Source organism: Phascolarctos cinereus, unplaced genomic scaffold (assembly GCF_003287225.1).
Source record: "Phascolarctos cinereus isolate Bilbo 61053 unplaced genomic scaffold, phaCin_HiC Scaffold_5;HRSCAF=322, whole genome shotgun sequence".
Taxonomy (NCBI): Eukaryota; Metazoa; Chordata; class Mammalia; order Diprotodontia; family Phascolarctidae; genus Phascolarctos; species Phascolarctos cinereus.
This window is the reverse complement of record NW_027555958.1, coordinates 259085307-259106213: the sequence shown is the minus strand read 5'-3', so window position 1 is coordinate 259106213 and position 20907 is coordinate 259085307. Positions and strand designations below refer to the sequence as shown.

At 38.1% G+C, this 20907-nt stretch overlaps 1 protein-coding gene across 4 annotated transcripts in view; it reads right to left on the bottom strand.

Annotated features, from left to right (window-relative positions):
• The window catches only part of TBCD (tubulin folding cofactor D), a 502517-nt gene extending 482087 nt beyond the window's left edge, over nt 1–20430 (bottom strand). For 2 of the 4 annotated variants that reach the window (XM_078155769.1, XM_020987528.2), the window contains exons 1-5: nt 20299–20428; nt 19686–19940; nt 3055–3105; nt 2268–2365; nt 794–895 (exon numbers count right to left, since the gene is read on the bottom strand). In XM_078155769.1, the coding sequence (XP_078011895.1) occupies nt 794–895; nt 2268–2365; nt 3055–3105; nt 19686–19878 (444 nt within the window). In that variant the 5' untranslated portion in view covers nt 19879–19940; nt 20299–20428. Of the gene's footprint in view, nt 1–793; nt 896–2267; nt 2366–3054; nt 3106–3288; nt 3436–19685; nt 19941–20298 lie in introns of those variants that run through there. The other 2 variants (XM_078155768.1, XM_078155770.1) reach the window with 2 other exon arrangements.
• Nucleotides 20431–20907: the final 477 nt, after the last annotated feature.

Here is a 20907-nt window from a genome sequence, read left to right as displayed (position 1 = left end):
GAAGGAAAAAAATCAGGATAAAAGGATAAAAGATAACCTTTACTTGTCTGGAGCTTACAGCATTTAAGGAGCTTGACCCTTTAATCTAAATAGTAAAAAGGTAAATCACAAAAAAAGTCTACCAAATGAGGCTCACTGAGGAACCACACTACAAGAACAATTTTTTTTTTAAATTAGCAAAGGGAAACAAGAACAGGGCTTCTGAAATCAAGAAGAAAAAATACAGAATGGGGGGACAATAAAAAAACAAACACAGATCTTGGTAAATAAGAAACGTAGCATCTGCAAACATAGATTTCAAGCGCTGAGTCATTCCATTCAGTAACAAAGTAGCATTTTTCTTCCTAAAAGTATTAAGTCTGTTAGATTAAGAAGTTAGACCAGAATGTAAAAAAGTAGGTTTTAGAATCATAAAGGTTATTTCCTTCAAGAAGTTCCAAAACATAAGAAGTACTCAGTGTAGAAAGATATGGAAAAATAACTCACAAAAAGTTTGAAATAGGAATAGAAAGGAGCAATTTAGGGAACATTTTAAAGAGACTAAAAAAAGCTTAAAGATACTGTTAATCTAACAAAACCCTGACTACAAAACACTAAAAAATAAATTGTAATTTAAAAATTAAGAGACAGTCTGAACTTCAGAGTAAGTCATCATCAAGTGGGAGAGGGGAAATCAGAATTTATTGTAGCAGGTGCTACATTTTGAATCTTTCAACACAGATTTCCCTTATCACCTCTTGCTAGACCGTTGATCATTTTCATTGTTCCAACAATTATAAACAAACACACTCACTTCATGGTCTTTAGGATTCTGATTTGCAAACATATCTATAACAGGCTGCACATCAGCTACTTCATGAGGTAAGAAACCAAGGAAGATTTTATATCCTCGCACCTAAGAAAGAAAAGTTATAGATATTTAAAACACAACTAAAGAAAATAAAACTTTGCTCAAGATATAACACAAATCAATTTGTAAGCCCCTGGCAGGCAGAATCCAGAGTGTCTTGTCATGTTACAATATAATACAGTACAGTACAATACAAATTACCAAATTACTATGTAGAATATAATGTGCTATCTTGCTTCTAAAATTATACAATTCCAAAAACAAGTTTCAAGGAGTACACAGATCAATTCTGAAACAAATTTTGGTTCCAGATTTTTGAATTTGATTTTGAGTTCATAAAGTTCTAACAGTGATAAATAATTACTTATTAAGATGTAACACACCTCAGGACAGTTGTTCCATATACAACAAAAGTTCATGAAAGGCCTTAATGGATAAATGAACAACTAACCTGGCCATGGTAAATCCCTACTGAGGCTTAGGAAGACAAGCATATGATTTCCTTCAGTAACCTACTAGGGACATTTAGGATTCTCTCTATCACCACTGAAGATGCTAATCACTTTAGCAGCAATCAGTATTCTTTTTTTTAAACCATTTTGGAAGCAAAATTGACCATGAAAACTAGAACAACTGCAAGGAATCAACCAAATGATCAGCATGCCTCCCCACAATACTACAGGGTTTGGTTATCAAATAATGCTCAGTGAATCATAATTTATAATTACAATTATAACACAATTTCTTCAGCTCTACTAACAAACAATAATATGATCAACAAAGTACATTACTACCATCAATTCAGCACAGGCTTGGATATTACTACAACCTCCTAACTGGTTTCCCTGACTCACTTTGCTTGAGTCTCTCTTACATATTTATCATATATTTACTATTGTGGTTACTTGTGCCAGTGAAGTATCCCCTCAACTAGACTATAAATTAACTAAGGGAGCTTGCTATTACGAATCCTTTTATTAAGCAAATAATCATTTTCCCAATTGTTTTTCATATAAATTCAATGTATTTGCCTACAGCAAGGTATAATCATAATACATTATTCTGTAGCAGTTTTATTTTATGTTTTTCCATCAAGGGTCTAATTTCCCAGAAAACACTTAGTTTTTTTGAACTATCTTAATCTGCCCATCTTCAAATTCCCATTAGGACACTATTTCACTGTATTTATGTATATATCCTTATATAATACAAAAGATATATTAAATACCTTGGGAATTATGAAGTCAATTAGGTCATTCCAGATGCACCATAAGATCAAACCCAAATAAAGAAGATAAAAAGCCAATGAAAATTATAACTGCTTTAGTAATTATTTTCCTTAACCCTTAATAAAAGTAATATGTTTAAAGGTAATAAATTTTAAACTAATTACGTATACTATTAAGCTAATTATTACCTTTGTAATGATGTAAAGAAATTTAAAGGCCAGATGTACAAGAGCAGGAGGAGAATCACTATCCCTCACAATATCCAACAATAAATTCAACATCCATTCTATGAGAGAAAAAAAAGTCAAAATACCCAAGCATGAGTTATGAATTGAAAATAAATTTATGGTTGTATGAGCATGTATGTACATGTGTTTTGTGTGTGTGTGTGTGTGTGTGTGTGTGTGTGTGTGTATTCTTTCTACACGTAGCTCAAGAGTAAAGGTGGTAGCTTGTAAAAGCAAAATTTGTCTGAGCCTAATCATGACAAGTAACAAATAAGAATTAAATTACTACAGATATGCAAAATGTCTGCATAAAACATACTACAGAAGTTGTTACAGCACTTTAAAGTTTGCATAGTGCTTTAACTACATCATCTCATTAGAGCCCCACAACAAATCTGTAAGGTGTATATTACAGATATGATTATCCCTATTTTACAGATGAGGAAATTAAAACTCATTAAGTGACTTTGTCTATCATCATAGGGGATACATTTGAACCAAAGTTTCATGGACTTCAACTCTAGCCACTAATGCCATTAATTACAAATCCAAACAGAGACATTGCTACAAAACTATCACGACTTAGCTAAAAATAATCATTTACTCATCAATTTGCTTTCAATTTTTTTACTTTGTTCTCAAACTCTACTGAAAATGAAACCAAATAAAGGCTAACACATGTAAAAACTGAGTTCTTTCTCTAGGATCATGATCAGGCACAATTAAAAACAAACATAGAAATCCCAACCTAGATGTGGATCCAACAGATGAGGCTGTTCCTGGTACTTGTCCATTATCACTGAAAGATAAATTCAAATGAAGAGAAAACAAAATATAAGTTTGAATTACATTAAAATATATATCAAGTGAAAATCCAAATTAATTTGCAAAAAGTTCAGTATTCATCTTTGTTGATGAAATGGACAACTCAAAATATTTCCTAAACAGTTACATGTTTCTTAAAAATAGGCTCATTTCTTACCTTATATAATTAATTGAAAGCTCTTAAGGATTTATGCTCCAAGCCTTACAAATAACAAGCACTTTTAAAGTGTGTTGAACTTAACTGTGTTAACTGATACATTTAATATCCTTTAATTAATCAAACTGGCACTGATTTGTAGGCAACCTAAAAGAAAAATTAAGCCATGTCTAAATAAATAAAAATGATAATCAAAAATACAACAAGTACAGTCAGAGTTTTTTGTTCTCTCAGGACTAACATAGCCAACATTATCCTTTGTCAGGTCACCAACACCCTTAATCAGTAAATGCATTTTCACTGAAGTGGGTATGGAACAGTTAAGATTGCATGCTTATCAATGAGGAAACTGAGGCCTAGGGAAGTCAAGTGATGTGTCCAAGGTCACAAAGACAGTAAATGGCAAAGGTGGGATTTGAACTCAGGTCTTCTAACTACAGAACCACTGCTTCATCCCCTATCTCATCTTCAAAGTTATATCCTTCAAAGAACCATAGAAATCTGAAAACTGGATGGAAACAGTGCCACCAAAAGGTCTGGGTTAATTATCATGAATAAATCCAGCACCCTTTTATCCCTGAAAAACAGTGACAAATGTGCCAAATAAAGTAGTACAACAACAATAAAAACAAGAGAGGATAGAACCAATTCCTCAAAGTGAAAACATTATCCAGAAGAAAAAAAGACCCAATAGGGAAACTAAAGAAATTGCTTTAAAAAAAAGCCCCTCAAAAATGAATAGGAAGTAAAAGCAAGGAAAAAACTTCCAGAAAGAAATAATGATACAAAAATAGAAGCCCCAGAACAACTTCTTAGTTGTTAAAAAGGTCCAACAGGGGGAAATAAAGATCTAGAACCTATTTCTTTAAATGTACATAAGATTCATTAGACTTAGCTCTCCTCAGCAATGCAAGGATCTAAGACAGCTCCAAAAGACTCATGATGGAAAACACTATCCACATCCAGGGAAAGAACTTTGGAGTCTGAATGCAGATGGAAGCATACTATTTGCCCTCCTTTTCTTTTTTTTGTTTTCTTTTATTTCTTCTTTCTAGTGGTTCCTTCCATTAGTTCTAATTCTTCTATACACCATGATTAATGTGACAATATGCTTAAAATGAATGTATGAGTAGAGCCTACATCAGATTACACAACATCTTGGAGAGAGGGGAAGAGAGGGAGAAGGAGAAAATTTAAAACTCAGCCCCAGGCAAAACCCTGGAACAGCTGAGCCAGAAGAAAGATGGAGTGCAGCAGTCTAGTAGCCCAGGTAGCTTTAGATAATCATTAACAGAAAAGGCCCCTTTTGCTGTTGGGGGAAATGGAGCAGTACAGAATGGGAGGCATCCCAGCAAGCTAGTGGAAAGCTCCACCTCAGCATACCAGGCAAAGATCCTGAAACCCAGGTGGTAGAGCAGGCAAACACCAACACCAGGACCCCCAACTGCCTCAGTGAGAGCGTAGGAACTGGTGGAAACCAGCTTGGAAAACCACCAGGTGCCGCAGCATTCTATAGCAACTGGCTTTCCCCATGCCTCAGAAAAACTAAGGGAAGCAGCACTCCAAGGGGCCCCAGGCAGACAAACATCCTGCAACATCCATCTGAAAGGAGCAGAAAAAAGTGAAAGGAAGGAAAGGCCCAAGGTGATCAGGAAATCTCCAGGGGCCATACTACCCAATCTTACCTCTAGAGTTCCAGTGTTGCTGATTCCAGCCCAACACCAGGTAAGCTGCCAGAATCTACAGCCTTCAACTGCCAACACAAATCCAGCACACAATGCCAGTGACCAGGCCCTAGGCTCCCAACACAAGAAGCTCAGTCAGTACCCTCTGTGCTCCCCAGCAGAAGAGCTTAATTTCTTTAAAAGCCAGGAAATAAGCAAACACCATGAGCAAAAAGAAATGTATGCTAGATTCATATTATGAGAACAGTGAAGATCAAGGTAGAAATTCTGAAGAGGATAACATTGCCAACAAACCCACATCTGGAACCTCAAAAGGGAATATGAACTGGTCTGAAGCCCAAAAAGCCTTCTCAGAAGAGCTCAAGAAGGATTTTAAAAGTCAAGGACAAAAATTAACTGTAGAAAACAAGTTCTTAAAAAATACAATTGGCCAACTAGAAAAAAAAGTACACTGAAGAAAACAAGTCCCTAAAAATACAACTGGCCAAATGGAAAAAAAGTACACTGAAGAAAACAAGTCTCTAAAAAATATAATTGGCAAGAAGGGCGGAGCCAATATGGCGGAGTAAAAGCAGTAACTTGCTTGAGCTCTGCCTCAAATCCCTCCATATACCTGTAAAAAATGGCTCTAAAGAAATTCTAAAGCAGCAGAACCCACAGAAAAGACAGACTGAAACAAATTTACAGCCCAAGACAGCCTGGATGGTTGACTAGAAAGGTATATCGTGCCAAGTGGGAAGAGGAGCACAGTTTGGTGTGGGTGCACAGGCAAAACAGGCCTCAGCAAACCTGGAGCAGGCCTCAGAGGACTTAATCGTGGGCAGCTGTGGCAGTTTCCAGACTTCTCAACCCACAAACGACAAAGACAACTTAGAAAGTCAGTGGGAAGAGTCTGACTACGGTAAGAGAGAAGCATGGTCCTGGTCCCAGTCCCTGAACTCGGCCCCTGGGCAGTGGCTGCTTCCAGAGCTTCCAGCCCACAGACTGAGGGGGAATTGAGTAGCTGATCAGAGGGGGACTGCAGGGATCTCTTTGCCAGTGCTGAGGCAGGAATCTCTTGCTTTGCCCATGCTTGGATCTGGGTCACAGTTCTGGGTGGTGGTCCTGAAGTGAGGAGTACTGACCCAGTGGAGCTTGTGGTGGCGTTGGAGAGAAAATCCTCCTCACAGTTCTAAGGCAGAAAAGAGTGCTTGTGGTCACTCACAAACCAGGGCATAGGCCAGGAAATGAGTAAACACCTCACCCCTTATCATACCACCTTGGAAGAACTGAAAATTTACAGGTCCCTAGAAGTATCTCTGAAAACAGCTATACAAAACCCCCGCACTGTGGGACGATGGAAGCACAGTGGAAGCAGAGCCTTACCTTAACAAAGAGTTTAAAAGTCAAGTAATTGGCTGGGATCATGAACAAAGATCCAAAAAGAGTCAGACCATAGAATCTTACTTTGGTGACAAAGAAGATTAAAACACACAACCAGAAGAAGACAACAAAGTCAAAGCTCCTACGTCCAAAACCTCAAAGAAAAATATGAATTGGTCCCAGGCCATGGAAGAGTTCAAAAAGGATTTTGAGAAGCAAGTAAGAGAAGCAGAGGAAAAACTGAGAGTGATGCAAGAAAATCATGAAAAACAAATCAACAGCTTGCTAAAGGAGACCCAAAAAAAAATAGTGAAGAAAATAACACCTTAAAAAATAGCCTAACCCAAATGGCAAAAGAGGCCCAGCAAGCCAATGAGGAGAAGAATGCCTTAAAAAGCAAAATTGGCCAAATGGAAAAGGAAGTCCAAAAGCTTACTGAAGAAAATACTTCCTTAAATATTAGAATGGAGCAACTGGAAGCTAGTGACTTTATGAGAAATCAAGACACTGTAAAACAAATTCAAAAGAATGAAAAAATTGAAAACAATGTGAAACATCTCACTGGAAAAACAACTGACCTGGAAAATAGATCCAGGAGAGATAATTTTAAAATTACTGGCCTATCTGAAATCCATGGTCAAAAAAAGAACCTAGACAGCATCGTTCAAGAAATTCTCCAGTGGATAGAGCACCAGCCCTAACGTCAAAAGGACCTGAGTTCAAATATGGCCTCAGACCAAACACCTGACACTTACTAGCTGTGTGATCATGGGCAAGTCACTTAACTCCAATTGACTAATAAAAATAAAATTAATTTAAAAAAAAAAGAAATTCTCAAAGAAAACTGCCCTGATATTTTAGAACCAAAGGGCAAAACAGAAATTGAAAGAATCCACCAATCACCTCCTGAAAGAATCCCTAAAGGAAAACGCCTAGGAATATTGTAGCCAAATTCCAGAGTTTCCAGATCAAGAAGAAAATACTGCAAGAAGCCAGAAAGAAACAATTCAAGTACTGTGGAAACACAATCAGGATAACACAAGATTTAGCAGCTTCTGCATTAAGGGATCAGAGGGCATGGAATGTGATATTCCTGAGGGCAAAGAAGACAAGATTACAACCAAGAATCACCCACCCAGCAAAACTGAACATAATCCTTCAGGGGAAAAAATGGATATTCAGTGCAATAGAGGACTTTCAAACATTCTTGATGAAAAGATCAGAACTGAATAGAAAATTTTAGTTTTATATACAAGACTCAAAAGAAACACGAAGAGGTAAACAGGAAAGAGAAATCATAAGAGACTTATTAAGGTGGAACTGTTCACATTCTGCATGGAAAGATGATATTTGTAACTCATGAGTCCTTTGTCAATATTAGATAAAGGGAAAAAATATATATGTATATAGATAGATAGGTAGATAGATAGATAGATAGATAGATAGATAGATAGATAGATAGATAGATAGACAGATAGATGGAGAGCACAAGGTGAGTTAAAGATGAAGGGAAGAATAATTTTATTCTGGAGAATAAAATTAAGGGGTGAGAGAGGATTATACTGGGAGAAGGAGAAAGGGAGAGGTAGAATGGGGTGAATTATCTCACACGAAACAGACAAGAAAAGGCTTTTACAGTGGAGGGGAAATGGGGGAAGGTGAGAGGGAATGAGTGAATCTTATTCTCATCGGATTTGGCTTAAGGAGAGAATAACATACACATTCAATTGGGTATGGAAATCTATCTTACCCTACAAGAAAATAGGGAAGGAAGGGGACAAGACAACAGGAGGATGATAGAGGGGAGGGCAGATTGCGGTAGAGGGTAATCAGAAGCAAACACTTCTAAGGAGGGACAGGGTCAAAAGAGAGAATAGAATAAATGGGGGGGTGGAATACGATGAAGGGAAATATACTTAGTTTTTCACAACACGACTACTATGGAAAAAGTTTTGCATTACTACACATGTATAATTTGTATCGAGTTGCTTGCCTTCTCAATGAGGGTGGGTGGGGAGAGAAGGGAGAAAATTTGGAACCCAAAGTTTTAAAAACAAAAGTTAAAAATAAATTTGTTTTCACATGCAACTGGGAAATAAGATATACAGGAAATGGGGTATAGAAATCTATACTGCCCTACAGGAAAACTGCAGGGGAAGGGAACAAAAGAAGGGGTGGAGAGATAGAAGGGAGGGCAGATTAGGAGAAGGTGTATTCAGAATGCATGCCATCTTAGGGTGGGGGAAGGGACAAGATGGGAAGAAAATCTGGAACTCAAAATCTTGTGGAAGTGAATGTTGAAAACTAAAAATAAATAAATTAATTTTTTTAAAAAAATACAATTGGCAGAATGGGGAAGGAGGTACAAAATTTAATAGAAGAGGGGCGGGTAGGTGGTGCAGAGGATAGAGCACCGGCCCTGAAGTCAGTAGGACCTGAGTTGAAATACGGCCTCCGACCAAACACTTGACACTTACTAGCTGTGTGACGCTGGGCAAGTCACTTAACCCCAATTGCCTAAATAAATAAAATAAAATAAAAAATAAATGTAATAGAAGAAAACAATTTGTTAAAAATTAGAATTGGACAAATGGAAGCAAACGACTCTATGAGAAAGCAAGAATCAGTCAAACAGAAACAAAAGAATGAAAAAATAGATAAAAACGTAAAGTACCTCATTGATAAAACAACTGACCTGGAAAATAGATCCAGGAGAGACAATTTAAAAATTATTGGTCTACCTCAAAATCACGATGAAAAAAAGAGCCTGGACAGTATCTTTCAGGAAATCATAAAGGAAAACTGCCCTGAGGTCCTAGAACTAGAAGGTAAAACAGTCATGGAAAGAATCCACCGATCACCTCCACCTCCAGAAAGAGATTCCAAATTGAAAACGCCAAGGAATATAGTAGCCAAATTCCAAAATTACCAGGTCAAAGAGAAAATACTGCAAGCAGCCAGAAAGAAACAATTCGTGGCCACAGTCAGAATTACACAGGACCTTGCAGCTTCTACATTAAAAGACTGTATGGCATGGAATATGACATTCCATAAGGCAAAGGAGCTTGGATTACAACCAAGGATCAACTACCCAGTGAAAATGAGCATGATCTTTCAAGGGAGGGAACAGATATTCAACGAAATAGGGGACTTTCAAACCTTCCTGATAAAAAGGCAACAGAAAATTTGATCTTCAAACAAGACTCAAGAGAGATATAAAAAGGTAAATGGGACAGAAAGAAAGAAGTTATTAATAAGGGCAAACTGTTTACATACCCACAAGAGAAGATGACACTTGTGACCCTTGAGAATTGTATTACACCATTTTAAAGGAGTATACATAAAGGGAGTGGGTATAAATTGACTTTGATGTAATGATAAAAAAACAAAACTAATCAAGTGGGTTAAATGGATCCAAGTAAGTGGATTAATCTGATCTAACTAAGAAAATGTGCTGAGAGAAAAGGAAAAGAGGAGGCAGACAAGGGTAAATTGCATTACAGGAAAATGCACAAAAACCTATTACAGCAGAGGGAAAAGAAGGGAGAGAGATGAGCATTGTTTGAACCTTACTCTCATCAGATAGGGAATAACATAATCGGTTAGGTACTAATATTGATAGACTTAACCCTTCTCAGCAATACAAGGATCTAAGACATCTCCAAAAGGCCTCATGATGGAAAAATGCTATTCACATCCAAAGAAAGAACTATGGAGTTTGAATGCAGATTGAAGCATACTATTTGCTATTTTTTTTCTTCTGCTGTGTTTTGTTTCCTCTTTCTGGTGGTTCCTCCTATTGGTTCTAATTCTTACCTACAACATCACTAATGTGAAAATATGTTTAATAGGAATGTATATGTATACTTATATCAGATTGCACACCGTCTTGGGGAGGGAGGTGGGGAGGAAGGAGAAAAATTTAAAACTCAAAAGCTTATGGAAGTGATTGTTGATAAATCAAAATAAATTAATTTTTAAAAATTTTTAAAAACTTAAAACTCAAAAGCTTATAGAAGTGAATGCTGAAAACTAAAAATAAATGAATTATTTAAAAATTTTTAAACGTACATAAGAGTATTCAAAAAAATAAAGAACACCACACTCTACAACACAGAGTATTCAACTTAGAGTATTCTAATAAAACCATGAAATCTAGGAAAAACAGAAAGGCCCATCTGGAGTAAAAAAATATAAAGATGACACAACAACAAAATAAAATTTCTTAAAATGACAACTGGAAATTGACTTGAGACCTCTACAAACAAAAAAGCATAAGAGCTAAAAGAGTTCTAAGAGAATTAGGGTTCTCCATACAAAAGTCTGAATACCACCTATTTAGCCATAAAAGGATGAAGAGCTATGGGATGATAGCTAGCAGAGATGGATGGATAAAGTGAGGGTTTTTTTGAAGATGGGAGAGAAATGGACATGTTTGTAGACAGTAGGAAAACAGCTAGTTGACAGGGAGAGTCTAAAAATAAGTGAGAGAATGGCAATGATACAAAGTATAAGCTGCTGCAGAATATGGAACAGAATGGTAATACTTTGGCATACAGAGGTTTGCCTTGGCAAAGATCAGTGTCACTTCATCATGTGAGAGGGCATAAAGGCAGAAATAGGGGAGAAGGCACCTGGGAGATGTAACCTGAGGAGGAGGAAAGAAAGGCAAGCCCTTGGAAATACCCAGGTTATCCTAGGCTTCTAGCACTCTGTCTTAAGATGCCACAGAGGGGCCTGACATCCATTGTTCTGAACTTCAAACATGTAAAGGGGCATAAGACTAAAGATGGAGATCACTGTAGAAAAGCAGATCATAAAGACTGAAACCAAGCAGGGCCAACCACCTATGGAAGAGGAGGGAGGGCACGGCCTAGACCTGGACCAATTTAAGAACTACAGCTGGAGAGAAGAGAAAATCTAAGAAAATATCTAACTAGTATAAAATATTTTTACAAATCTAATTCCATAACAACTCCAAGCAGGGCCTTAAAAGGAAAAAAAAAATCTTCCACAAAGTCAACATGAATTCCCAGAAGAAATGAAGCAATAGATTTTTTAAAATGAAATAAGAACAACTCTGGAAGAAAGGACTAGAAGGAGACTGGATAGCTTAAAAAAGAAAGCAGTAAAACTTACCCAAGTAATGGATTGCCTGAAAACCAGAAGAGACCACACAAAATCAATGGCTCCATGAGAAAGTAGGAAATATAAGAACAAAATCAAAAGACTAAAACAATATAAGAAAATGGAAACTATCTGATATAAAAAAAACTGACCTAGAACACAGATCAAGGACAGATAATTTAATTTAAGAATCACCACACTCACTGAGCATACCTGTAGTCCCTGCTACTTGGGGAGGCTAAGGTTGGTGGATCACTTAAGATTGGGAGTATTAAGAAGCATTAGGCCCAAAGGCAATCAGGCATCAACATTAAATTCAGCACTAATATGATGAGCCCCTAGGATCAGGGGACCATCACAAGGCTACCTGAGAAGGGGCAAACCAGTCCAGGATGAAAATGAAACAGGACAAAGTTTCTGTCCTGATGGGCCCATGAGTGGCCACTACACTTTCAGTCTAGGCAAGATAGTCTCATCTCAAAAAATGAAATAAAATAAAATCACTGGACTTCCTGAAAATCATAATTGAAAAAAAAAACCTATATACTGTATTTCAAGAAATTATAAATGAAGAATGCCCAGAATTACTAGAACCAGAGGGCAAAAAGAAGAAAGACTCCATCAATCATCTCCTGAAAGAAAAACCAAAAGGCAAAGTCTCAGGAATGTCATAGCAAAAATCCTGAGCTCCCTGAAAGCATCCAGAAAGAAGTACTTCAAGGGGCAGCTAGGTGGTATAGTGAATAGAGCTCTGGCCTTGGAGTCAGAAGGATCTGAGTTCAAGTCTAGCCTCAGACACCTAACACTTACTAGCTGTGCGACCTTGGGCAAGTCACTTAACCCCGACTGCCTCACCAAAAAGCAAAAAAAAAAGTACTTCAAGTACCAAGGAACCAGTAAGGAACACAAGAACTGGCAGCCTCTATTAAAAAACAAGAGATCTTGAAATACAATATTTCAAAAGGCAAAAGAAATTAGACCACAATTTAAAATACCTTTTGGAATACTATATTTTAAAACTTTCCCTGCAAAGCTCTGTATAACTACAGGGAAACAAAGTGGAACTTTAATGGAACAGAGGACTCTTAAGCATTTCTGATAAAAAAGACAAGAGTTGATCTTTTTGTGGTGGCAAAGAATTGGAAAGTGAGGGGATGCCCATCAATTGCTGAACAAGTTGTGGCATATGAATGTATACTATCGTCCTATGAGAAATGATGAGCAGACAGATTTCAGAAAAACCTGGAAAGACTTACATGAACTGATGCTGACTGAAGTGAGCAGAACCAAAAGAACATTGCACACAGTAACAGCAACACTGTGAGATGATCAACTTTGACAGATTTGGCTCTTCTCAGCAATGCAATAATCTTAAGAAAATTCCAAAAGACTCATGACGGAAAATACTATTCACATGCAGAAAAAGAACTATAGAGTCTGAATACAGATTGAAGCATACTATTTTCACTTTTTTTGTTTTGTTTTTACTTTCTCTTGGCTTTTCCCTTATGTTTTGATTGTTCTTTCACAACATGACTAATGTGGAAATATGTTTAATATGATTGTACATGTATAACCCTATATCAGACCACTTTCTGCCTTGAGGAGGAGAGAGAGGAAGTAGGGAGAAAAAAGTTTGAAACTCAAAATCTTATTAAAAGTGAATGCTGAAAACTTTATGCACATTTAGGGAAAAAATAAAATACTATTTAAAAAAATAAAATTTAAATTAAAAAAAAGACAACAGCTGAATAGGAACTCTGAAATACAAACATAGGAGGCCAAGAAAACCTATAAAGGTAAATTTATTTGAGCAAATAGGAGCTGGATGAATACTTCTGATGGAGAAAAGAAACAAGTATCAATCACTTAAGAACTTCAACGTATAAAAAGAAAAACAGAGGATCTAAAGATGGAGCAAGTTTGTTCTGAGGGTTTGAAGAAGAGAAAGAGAGGAGAGGGTAAAGGAAGAATATACTCAGAAAGGAAAAAGAAAGAGATGGAACTTCTCATATTTGAGGTATATAAGGATAAGAGTATATAAACATGGAGGAAGAAGGAAGGAAGGGTAGGCATCAAATAAACCTTGCTTTTATCTGAAACGGAAAAAGGAGGGTTAAATACACATGCACATTGTGCAAAAACAGAAATATGTCAAAGTCAACCAGGAAACAAGTAGAACTAGGCAGAGGTGTAGTTAAGAGAGAGGATTAACACCAGGGAGGAAACAAACTTCTTGATCCTTAAGGTCCTCCTCTCAAGATGGAGGAAGGAGGGAGACAAAAGAACTAAAATACTAGAATCTAAAGGGGGTGGGGGGAAAGAGGGCACTTTAAAACACCTTAGACAACTGGAAAATAGCCGAATAAATTTATGGTATATAAATATAATGGAATATGGAGCTTTAAGAAATGACAAAAAAGATTAGAGAATCCTAATTATTATAATTGTACAGGGTGAAAAAACAGCCCCTTTAATGTAAAAGACTTTCAAATATTTATTTTATTTTGTTTTCTTTTGTTTTGCTTTTTGGTGGCAATCAGAGTTAAGTGACTTGCACAGGGTCACACAGCTAATTAAGTGTCAAGTGTCTGAGGTCAAATTTGTACTCAGGTCCTCCTGTCTCCAAGGCCAGAGTTCTATCCACTGCACCACCTAGCTACTCCTCAAACATTTCTTATAAAAAGATCGGAGCTGTGGTCTAGGAACTGTGAAATGCAAACAAGAGACCAGCAAAGATGGCAGAGGAGGAACACAGCCCCATGCCATTCATGTCTACTCTAATAAAGATTTAAGAACAGCCCTAGAATGAGCAGTGATCTGGGAATATAAGGAGAAACCATAACAGGTCATCTTTTTAGCCTAAAATCACAAATTACACACACAAGCAAGGGTCTAGGGCAAAAACTGTGGCACAGAAGCAGGTCATGATTGCAGACTCAGACCAAGTTCAAAACAAGGCCATACTACTATTAGAGATATTGGACTCAGAACTGGGATGGACCACTATTGCACTGTCTTTGCCTCCATATTCAGAAAGGGATGCAAAGCTGTCTCTCTGATGCTGAGTGGGATTCACAGACAGCCCCTTACTTACAACAGTCCTACTGGTCTGGCCCCAAAGCAGGACCAAAGACTGAACTCTCAAAGTAAGAAAAAAGAGACAGTATATCATGGCTCAGAACCTGCAGAGCCTTCAAGCTAGCTGACAATGTTGGAACCAGTAACTGTCAGCTGGAGCTCCACTCAGAGGTAAGTATGAAGTTTTGTTGCCTAGGTCTAAACCAGAGTCCAGAATCTCAAAAGTCCAGGAGGCCAAAATTTAGACCACAAAGGGCCTGGTGAAAGTTTGCAGTTACCTAGCCCAAGCCATCAATGTTAAACCTGAAGAACACAGCACTCATAACCTGAAGAACATAACAGCAGGACCCCAGATAAGATAGGCCAGGAATTTATATAATGACATAACAGTCCCTCCAGATGTGAACAGAGTCAAAACCCAGAGTTTCCAAATGAAAGAAAAAAATACCTCAAACACCCAGAAAGAAAGAGTTGAAGAACCAATAAACCTAGTCAGGATTGTATGATATTTAACACATCAATAAACCACAGTCAGGATTGTATAAGATTTAACAAGTACAATGATAAAGGAAGAAAGATTATGGAATACAATATTTCAGGAGACAAAAATATAGAAATACAAGTAAGAATAATTTACCCAGAAAAATTAAATATAACCCTACAAAGGGAAAATGGATCTTTAATGAAATAGAGGACTTCCAAGAATTCCTGATGAAAAGACTAGAGCTACATAGAAACTTTTAAGTATAAGCATAGGATTCAAGGAAACATAAAAAGGTAAATCCAAAGGGACTTTATAAGAATGAAGTGTTTAGAGTCTAATGTATACATATGCCCCTTTAAGAATCGTAATATAAAGGGGCAGCTAGGTAGCACAGTGGATAGAGCACTGGCCCTGAAGTCAGGAGGACCTGAGTTCAAATGTGACCTCAGACATTTGACACTTACTAGCTGTGTGACTCTGGGCAAGTTACTTAACCCCGTTGCCTAGCCAAAAAGAATCTTAACGTAAGGATGGATAAGAAAGAAGTCATATAAGACAGAAGGCCTGGCAATGGTTTTCTTGTTCTAATAATCTTTAAAAAAGGAAGTAAAGCAAGGGAAAAGGGATATACTAGGAAAGAAAAAGTGATCTCATTTATCTCACTTAAATGGGTTTGGCAAGTAGAGTCTACACAAAGGGAAAGGGCTGGGAAAGAAAAGTAATCACCAGAACCTTACTTTCATCTGAAGTAGCCAAAGGAGGGTTTGAAAACACACACTCACACACCCCGATGCAGAAATAAATTCAACTCAACAGGAAAATACAAACAAATAGGGAACTGGAAGAAGTGGGAATAAGAGGGAAGAAAGATTCAGTGAGGAATTAGTCATAAGCAAAACAAATTCTTTGCTTTTGTGTGTGTGTGTGAGGCAATCAGGGTTAAGTGACTTGCCCAGGGTCACACAGCTAGAGCAAAACAAATTCTTAAAGAAGGAAAGAAGAAAAGACAGAAGGAAAGAAGAAAAGAAAGAAGGGAAGAAGGAGGGAAGGAGAGAGGAAGGAAGGAAGGAAGGAAGGAAGGAAGGAAGGAAGGAAGGAAGGAAGGAAGGAAGGAAGGAAGGAAGGAAGGAAGGAAGGAAGGAAGGAAGGAAAGAAGGAAGGAAGGAATGAAGGAAGGATGAATGGATGGATCTGTGACCAGGCTCTGGATAAGAGGTAGCAAGAGGGCCAAGGTGACTGCCTCAAGCATAGAGTACCTGTGCTGACTACATTCCTCTCCCATAATCCTCTTCTCTGTAAAGAAGAAAAAGTATAAGAGAATTGTATGGAGGTTTTCCCCTTCCATCATTCTCTCCACATCTATAACTTTTAATCTCCCTCTTATCTACTGGTTCCTTCCGTGTTACCTATACATACCCAGCTTTCTCCCCTCCCTTTCCCTTATAAAACCTACAACTGACCCTACTACCTCTGAAGCCACAGTCCTGTATCTCTCCTCCTTTTCACAGTTAACATCTTAGAAAGAGTCACCCATATGCTGATCCACTTCTCAACTACTTGTAATCTGGCTTCCAACCCTCTCCACTCACCTGAAATTGCTCCTTCAAAGATTACCAGTGTTTTCAGTAGCTAAATGAAATAGCCTTTTCCTCCTCCTCCTCTGATGCTTTTCACAAAAAGGATTCCTCACTCTCTCCTATTTTCTCTATCTTCCCTTGACTTCAATGACAATGCACTCTCCTAATTCTTCACCCAATCAGATCAATTGTCAGTCTTGTTTTTGGACAGTCATCCCTCTCCACCTCTCTCTGAAACTTCTCTTTTTCATTCTCTCTTTCTCTCTGTTGGTGCTCTAAACTGATTCTGTGAGTTCAATTCTCATCTCTACACAGTTCATCACTCTCAAAACTATACATCTAGGGGCAGCTAGGCGGCCCAGTGGATAGAGCACCAGCCCTGAAGTCAGGAGGACCTGAGTTCAAATCCGGTCTCAGACCAAACACGTGACACCTACTCACTGTGTGACCCTGGGCAACTGCCCAACTGCCTAAAAAAAAAAACTATACATCTAGTCCTAAACTCTCACCATACTTCCAACTAGTTCTTAGACATCTCCACCAAACATTGAATCAATATCTCAAATTCAACATTTCCCAAACACGGCCCCTAATCCTTCTCCTTAAACCCACCTCACCTCCAAACCTCCCTATATCTTTTCTCCAATTTGATTCATCCCTCTCTTTCTCTTGCCAGTTATATGCCAAGTTCTATCAGTTCGACTTTTATATCATTTCTTCTATCCATCCCATTTCTCTTCACTTACATTATCTAGAGTATGCTAATAGCCTCTTAACTCTCAGCATCCAGTCTCTTCCTTCCTACAAAGAATCAATCCTCCACACCAGAGGCGTCAAATACCGCTCCTCTAAAGCAGAACCAAATTAAAACGTAATTGGGAAAGGATTAACACAGCTGTTCTCAAAGTGGGCCCCCTGGAGGGCACTGGAATGACTGGAGTGGGGAGAAGTAGTGTCCATACAACTGGGGGGCACTAAATAAAAATAAAGGGGCAGTGGAAACATAAGGAAAGAAAAAAAATATTTTCAAAAACCATTCATATATGTTTCATCTGTTGTGTAACAGAGTTAAAGTCATAGTGATTACATTATTTTCCAAATAAACGCACAAAATGTGAGTTAGAACCCATGAGTGGTCAAGTCTGCCAACAGGTCTTAAGAAGCAAGGGTTGGTAGGCAAGTGTGTCCCAACTGCATTGTCGGGAAGTCCAGCATGCATTGGCAGGAATGTGTGCATGTAATGACTTGTTTACAATACAATACAATATGGTTACAAAACATGACATTGTGTCATCAAAATTTCAATACAGGAAAAAACCACAAATTTACAATAAGTTATTAAATTTAAGATGTGTCATTTTTTTTTTAAAAATACTTTATATTTTTTTGAAATGATGTAAATTTTTTTAAATGTTAAAGGGTTAAAGAAAATAGATTTCCAGGGGGTCATGGAATAATTTTCTTTTTTTGAAAAGGGGGTGGTAGGCCAAATAAATTTGGGAACCTCGGGTTTAATATAATAAATAAAAAATACAATACAATATAAACAACATTAATTAATGGCTTTATATGTCAACATGCAACCAGCTGTGATCTGTTTCTATTTGATTTTAAGAATACTACTCTATACCACTACAACAGTAGGTCGGAAGGTACAGTGCCACCAGCTCAAAAACATTTAATGGCTTCATCTAATATAAAAATGAATGTTTAGGAGTTTGTAAGGTCTTCCATAAACAGTGTAACCTACCTGTCCAGCCTTAGTTCACATTCCTCCCTGTCACACATTCTAATGTTCCAGCCAAAGGGAAATTCTAGGGATTCCTCAAATTTGACATTCCATCTCCTGCCTGCCAACTTCATCCTTTTGCTCAAGAATTTCCATTAGGCCTGAGATGCTCCCTCTGCCCACTCTCAGAATACTAATCTTCCTCCAAGGCTCAGGTGCCATTTCCTCCATGAAGCTTCTCTGGAGCTCCCCAATTGTTAATATATGTTCCCTTCTGAAAATACCTTATGCTTCTTTGAGTTAGAGTTGCAGCCTTCCAACAAAAAAAGCTCCTTTTAAGAACTATTTCATTTTTCTTTGTATTTCCTGCACCTAGCAAGATGGTCCACCTTAATAAATATAAGTATGTAAATGTAATGTAAATAAACACTTAATAAACATTTTACTGAGTCAAAGTGAATAGAAAAATAAACAAAATGCTAGTCCTTTCCCTGGGCATGTCCCTCCCCACTTTGTCTTAGCCAGTTAGCTGCAAAGTGCATTTCAGCTTCAGGGTAAAGATTTTTAGGTGTAGGTTCAAATCTCCACTCTGCCACTTACTACGAGATATTGGACAAGTCATTTCAGTTCTTTAGCCCTTGGTTTCCTCATATATAAAACGAAGGAATTGGTCCACATAATGTCTAAGATTCCTTCTATCGCAAATATTTACGATTCTAATTAGAATAATATAAGATACTACACAAAGAATACGGCTATAAAGTAATAAGATCAATTTTCATGTGTGATTTGTATACCCCATAATTAGGTACACTGCTTACCATCTCCACTATCCAATTTCTATTATGCCCATTTAAATTCTAGTTCTCCAGAAAGTTAGCATTTATTCTCTTCCTCTCTCTATTACATGTCACTGAAGGTACAAGTCTTAAAAGCAAAATAGGATCTGACTTTCTCCTACTGTGTCCCCAAATTCCTTAGACAACTTCAGATCAAATGGCAGCAAATGGGATTATCAAAGCTACCTCCATCATAAACTCAAAGAATTGTAAATTTAGAAGTGGAAGGGCACCTAGAGATCAACTCTTCATTTTACAAAGGAGGAAGAAATGTGGCCCAGAGAGATTAAGTGATTTTTCTAAGGTTATATAGGTAGTGAACCCAAGTCTTTTAACTCCAAATCCTGCACTGTACCACTATACCAAGTTACCTCCATAAAAGCATCCTAACAACTACCACAAAAACTATTTTCAAATCGTGGTTATCCGTTCTGTTATCGTTGCCTCCCTATAAAAGGATCATAAAAGTCATCACAAAATGGAAATTTAACTGAGTTATCAAAGGACACTTACCTATGAACTTTTCGATTGTAACCTCACGAGTTACCAAATCGCCATACACATACTTCAGGTTATCGATTAGCCCTTTTGTCTCCTGGCTCTCACTGAACGTCTCCAGAACATTGGTAATGGCAATCACATCAGATTCCGTGTTTACCCCTTCTTCTTGCTCGGTACCATCTTCATTCAACTCATTTAAAGGCATTAGGGCTAACTAAGGTGGTGGGGAGGTGGATAAAAAAAAAATCTGGGAAAGCTGTCAGCACACTGGAATTCAAAAAGAAAAGAAAAGAAAAAAGAAATAAAGAAATGACCACACGCACTTGTGAGTCAATTCCAGGAACAGTTCTGCACACCATCCTGCCACACCCTTTCCCCCCGCCCCCCAGACACACCACCATGACCCCAAAGATGCCACAGGCAGCATCCCTGCCTGGACATGGGGGAGGGAGGAGACAAGAGATGAGGCATTACTACCGCTGATTCTCCAGACACTGCCCGAGGACCAGCCCCGCCCCAGCCCAATCCTTTCAAAACAGACAGCAGCATCTGCTCCCCCCTACTCCTCCTCCCCAAATCTGTCTCTCATCTTGGTCCCTCTGCCCGTCTCCACTGGCCAGCACACCGTAAATCTGAAAGACAGATGAGCCGATACGGTCCCTCGCCGGTCCTCTCCAACTTGCGCTCGTGGTGCCAGGTACTGAGACTTCCCAAAGCATTCACTTCCGAATTCAGACGCCGACCTCAGTTCCGCTACGGAAAGCACAAAGAGACAAAAGAGGGCCGAGTAGCGTGGGCGGGGTCTGGTGTGAGCGTGAATCACCCGGGTTGTCAGCCGAGATGCAGTTGTTTGTAGGAAGTGTCAGCCCCTCACTCAAATTTATTTTTGTGCCATCTCCTCTCCCTACATCATTCCTAATTTGTTCCTGAAAACAGTACCTTCTCTCTTCGGCAGCTTAGCATTTTTTTAAAAAATATTCCCCCCCATGCCACCCAGAGAGCTGAGCGCTGTTATCGTTTCTGTTGGTGGTGGGGCGGCAGTGATGGGCCAGAGTAACTCCTTTTTCTTCGTTTTGCTTCCCATCTAGAAGAATCATAGGATGCCAGAGGCAGAAGGGGTCTGAAAACCACCCCGTCCAATCCACTTATCACTTGACACATGATAAAACTGAGACACGGAAAGGAAATAATTTGCCTAGGGTTGTACTGCAACCTAATGATAAACCTAGGTCTA